The sequence below is a fragment of the Hipposideros armiger genome, unplaced genomic scaffold (genome assembly GCF_001890085.2).
Source record: "Hipposideros armiger isolate ML-2016 unplaced genomic scaffold, ASM189008v1 scaffold_345, whole genome shotgun sequence".
Lineage (NCBI taxonomy): Eukaryota > Metazoa > Chordata > Mammalia > Chiroptera > Hipposideridae > Hipposideros > Hipposideros armiger.
This window is the reverse complement of record NW_017731695.1, coordinates 455,799-460,160: the sequence shown is the minus strand read 5'-3', so window position 1 is coordinate 460,160 and position 4,362 is coordinate 455,799. Positions and strand designations below refer to the sequence as shown.

General features: G+C 35.6%; 1 protein-coding gene across 1 annotated transcript in view; it reads right to left on the bottom strand.

Moving 5' to 3' along the window:
* The window catches only part of R3HDM1 (R3H domain containing 1), a 183,044-nt gene that overhangs the window by 14,088 nt on the left and 164,594 nt on the right, over positions 1 to 4,362 (bottom strand). Inside the window, exons 21-22 of the mRNA XM_019661343.1 lie at positions 2,089 to 2,192; positions 7 to 19 (exon numbers count right to left, since the gene is read on the bottom strand). Coding sequence (XP_019516888.1) covers positions 7 to 19; positions 2,089 to 2,192 — 117 coding nt within the window. The remainder of the gene's footprint in view (positions 1 to 6; positions 20 to 2,088; positions 2,193 to 4,362) is intronic.

Here is a 4,362-nt window from a genome sequence, read left to right as displayed (position 1 = left end):
GGTGGCGGAGGTGGCACAGCTGAAATTCAGAAGTAGGATACTGTGATCAGTATACTTGAGCAGCTAGCTGGTATCTTTAAACACCAAGATACTGGCAATGATTGTACATTTCTGAACAAAATTTTACTATTACATATGCAAGGCAGAAACTCTAGTAATTCTTGCTACAAGTGTTGTGTGTTTAAGATGGCATTAAAATAGACTCTGTAGACCTAAATGTCTCACTTATCCTAAAAATAATAGGTTTATAATTACTCAGGAAAGTCCAATTATCTACTACAGGAACTAGTGGAGAGTATCACAATTGAGATATGATTTATAAAAGTACTTAATTTTTTAAATGAATTAATTTTAAAACAGGCATTTTTCTAAATACACAAAGAGAAGTTCTGGGAAAAATTAATATCCTATAGGAATTTTGACATACAGTAAAAAGTGATCTTTTTAGTTCATGCAGTGGAAAAGTTTGGGACATGAGAATTAGTAAAGCACGATTTTAGTACCCTGAAATGTCCTATGACTCTGTGAAAGTTATTAAACCTCTTTTATTGTGTTTTCTCATCTGCAAAAGGAGGCTAGGAAGATCTCCTTGGCTGACTTTAAAGATCACATGTATGTAAACACACTGCTAAATGTACAGTAGGGACAAGTGGACTACTGTATCTATCTTCTTAGCTCATTTCTTTCTCGTGTACCAGTATTACAGCACTACTGGGATTAGGCAGGTACTTTGCCTGCCACACTCTCCACTTCAGTGCAAGGTAAGGGAGGATCCTGTGACCTGCCTACAGGTCCACAGTTTGCATGGCAGTAACCATGGTAGTTTCCAGTGTCCTAGAAATAGAACCAGCCTGACCTGGCCAGGCAAACTACAGAAGGGCTGACTGCTCAGGGACATCTCAAAGCTCTCCTCAGCCATAGCAGTCCATGCAGGAGACAGTCACTGTTAGTCATTTATTTGATAATATTTATTGTTTCTATTTCTCATAGACTACATATGTCAACAAATTACTACAATAAAATATGGTGTTATGATAAGATGATTGTTTAAGACACTATGGAAACAGAAAAAGAAGCAACAAGCTCTGTTTTAAGGACTGGGGAAGCCTTTGTAGAAAAGGTAATTTTGAGTAAAAATTTAAGGATCATCAGGATCTCGGCAATCAGAGGATGGTGGATAGGCATTCCAGGTACAGGGAAGAACAGGTACAAAAGTATCTTTGGCATAAAAAAGCATAGTATATTCTGGAAACATAAGTTTAAACAGGAGGCTAACTTGCTAGAGAGTCTAGATAGAGAAACCATACAAGTTTTTTTTATTCAGAGGAAGGACATGAAGAGACTTGTTTCAGTACCATAATTTTTTGAACTGTCTGTATGTGTGTTTGTGTGTTAGGAAGGAGAAAAGCTGGGCAAAGGGGAAACGTGAAATAAGCAAAACACTTAAGAGATTACTGCAAATAAGACATGAAAAGAATTGACCAAAAGGAGCAGCAGTTGGGAAGGAAAGAAGGCAGCAGATTTGAGGAAATGGTGATGGCACGAATGTGAAAAGGGAGAATAGAGACAGTTAATTATGACTTTGAAATTTGTTTTAGTTCCTAGATAGGAGGCGAGATGAGGGATGCAAGAAGAGGGAGAAATATTAAATCTAAAGTGCCTTTGACACATCTGGCTAGGGACACAGCAGGCAGTTGGCTATATGGTCTCATCTCAGTGAAAGTAATATGTGGGAGGTGCTGGCAAAAAGCTGCCTAGGAGGTGGTTGGATTACCCAGGAAGAGCTTGAAGATTAATGAATGAGTGCCTAAGAAAGGATCCCAGAGAACATCAGTATTTATGAGGCAAGGAAGGAAGAAGGGCCCGAGGAGGAGAAACGGGATAGCAGCGTGGTAATGGCAGAAAAGGAAGAAGTAGACTGGACCTGTTAACTCTGGTTTTGCACAGCATCCTAAATATCCTGGGTATATCTCAGCACCATAACAAGTTGAAAATCTTTTTCTAGAAGTGCCTAAGGAACTTAATTATTTCTCAAAAGGACAAAGCATTACTTCCTACCCCCCCCCTCCGCCAATTATCTGTTCATACCTGCACACTGGTGGCTCTGAAGCTGCTGGGAATTGCATGGTGAAGTAGTTCGAGGAAACTGTACTTGTTCTGATCCTGGGTGTTGCATATAACCTACTGATGAGCTATGAGGGAAAAAAATCAAACAAACACAGAAACACAGCACAATGAGATGGAGATGACTGTAAAGATACTTTGAACAAACAGTCCTACAAATTCATTTAAATGAAATATTGGTTAGCAGTAAAAGTCATATGTAACTTTTTTTTGGTGAGTTATAAATAATTATCTTTTGGATAAAATCACTTATGTTTATGGCAATAATACTGATTCTTTTTAAAATGAGAAGAAAAACAACTAATTCCATTGCTGTTACTCTTTTTTTATCTTATTCTTTCATACCTTATTCTAAACATACCTTTTGTATTTTTCAAATAACTACTTAAAAAAAGAATAAAATAACTAGCTCACTAACTTTACAAAAAAAAGGTAATTTATTTGGATGTCACAAAGCTATATTTTAGAAAAGAGTATATGCAGTTTGACAATGATGAGACTCAGAAAAAATATTTTATTGCTGAAAAATGTACTACTAATAAAAGAAACAATAGAACACAATTCTGACCTATTCCCCCATAAATACTAACAAAAATAAAAAAAGGCTGTTAGTGCAAAACCATTAAGTTATTGCTGTATTTTTCAAAAGTGAGTCTTTGAGACTCTACACATACAATTTATCATAATTATGTCTAAAGTTTTCTCTTTCTAGCAAGCTCTTTCAGGAAAATAGTTTCAAATCAGAGAGTGATACTATTAATTCTTTCTGGGAATTCTCAAGTAATCAGCAATCTTAAATTATACAAAAAAAATCCTATTAGTTATTATTCTTTTTTTTCATCATTTAAATAAACTTTCTTTACCTAGTATTATTTCTTAATCTAGCTCTAACAACTTTTTATACTCAGATCTCATGTAATTGCATTAAAAATACTATGTTGGATCCAACTACTGAATTACAGAGAATACAGGGAGGCATGTGAAACACCATGATGATACAATCAGGAAAGTCCAGACTATGGGACACTCCACAAGACAAATGTGTAAAAACATAAGCAATATTTGTGGGGTAGTTGGGCATATAAATACCAACTGCCTGTTTGATATAATTAAGAAATTAACTGTTAAGTTTTTTAAGATGTAAAATATTATTGTAATTATGTGGGTTTAAAAAACACCTTTAGGGATCCCTAACTGAAATACTCAGGAGTGAAATTGCATAGTATCTGGAATTATTTCAAAATCATATGGGAGGAGGATGATGTACAAGTTTAGCTGAAAGGAGATTAGTTGTTAGTTAATAACTGAAGAAGCTAAGTGATGGGAACATGAGGATTCAGCACACTTTTGTTTATATTTATGTATATTTAAACATGTTCACAATAAAAAGTTAAAAAATGATTCTCTAATTCAGGGTGAGAATTCTTTAATGAGTAAGGATGAATCAAGTTTTGTTCAGTGGCAATAACTCAAGTGTGTTTCAATAAAAAGGAAAAATAAAAAAATGTAAAGGGAAGATCTCATAAAAAGTGATTGGGGATCATATGACAAAAATGTACAAATAGTACTTTCTGAAATTGATGTTAATTATGACCAGAATGCATTTATGAGTATTAGCTACCTGTGGAAATAATACAGCATAAGACATGGTTTGTAAATGTGCTGTTCCTGGGGAGAACCGAAAGGTTCACCATAGAGTAAAAGGAGTTTTAGGCTCTGTTCTAACTAGGACAAATGCACCCAGGGCCATGCAGTGCCCCTCACCCTGATCTTGTTCATCAAGCACATTTTAATGACCTAATACTCAAGTGCTGAGGCACATGGGTGACAGGAAGTCACTCTGAATAGAATATTCAGATCATTGAGATGAGCGATATATCCCATACTACTAAACTATAAATTGTTACTTCAGTTTACCACTGTAGTGGGTTTTAGTTTTATAGTTAGGATAAGTTGGTTTTCCAGCACTAGATTATCCCTTAGGCAAATGAATTACAAAACTGAGTTCCGCAAATATTTTGTAGGGTGTCAGATGGTCCATGTCTTATTAGGGAGACCACATCATGGATGGGGTAGAGGCTTGATTCTGCACTGTACACCTGAAGCTGAGTTGTATAATATTGTATGTCAACTATAGTTAAATATATATATAGTCACGGGCTGTGGAGTATAGTGTGGGAGCGGAGTCAATAGAATTGTAATAGATATGATATGGGGGGGTGGGAAGTGGGGCGGTGG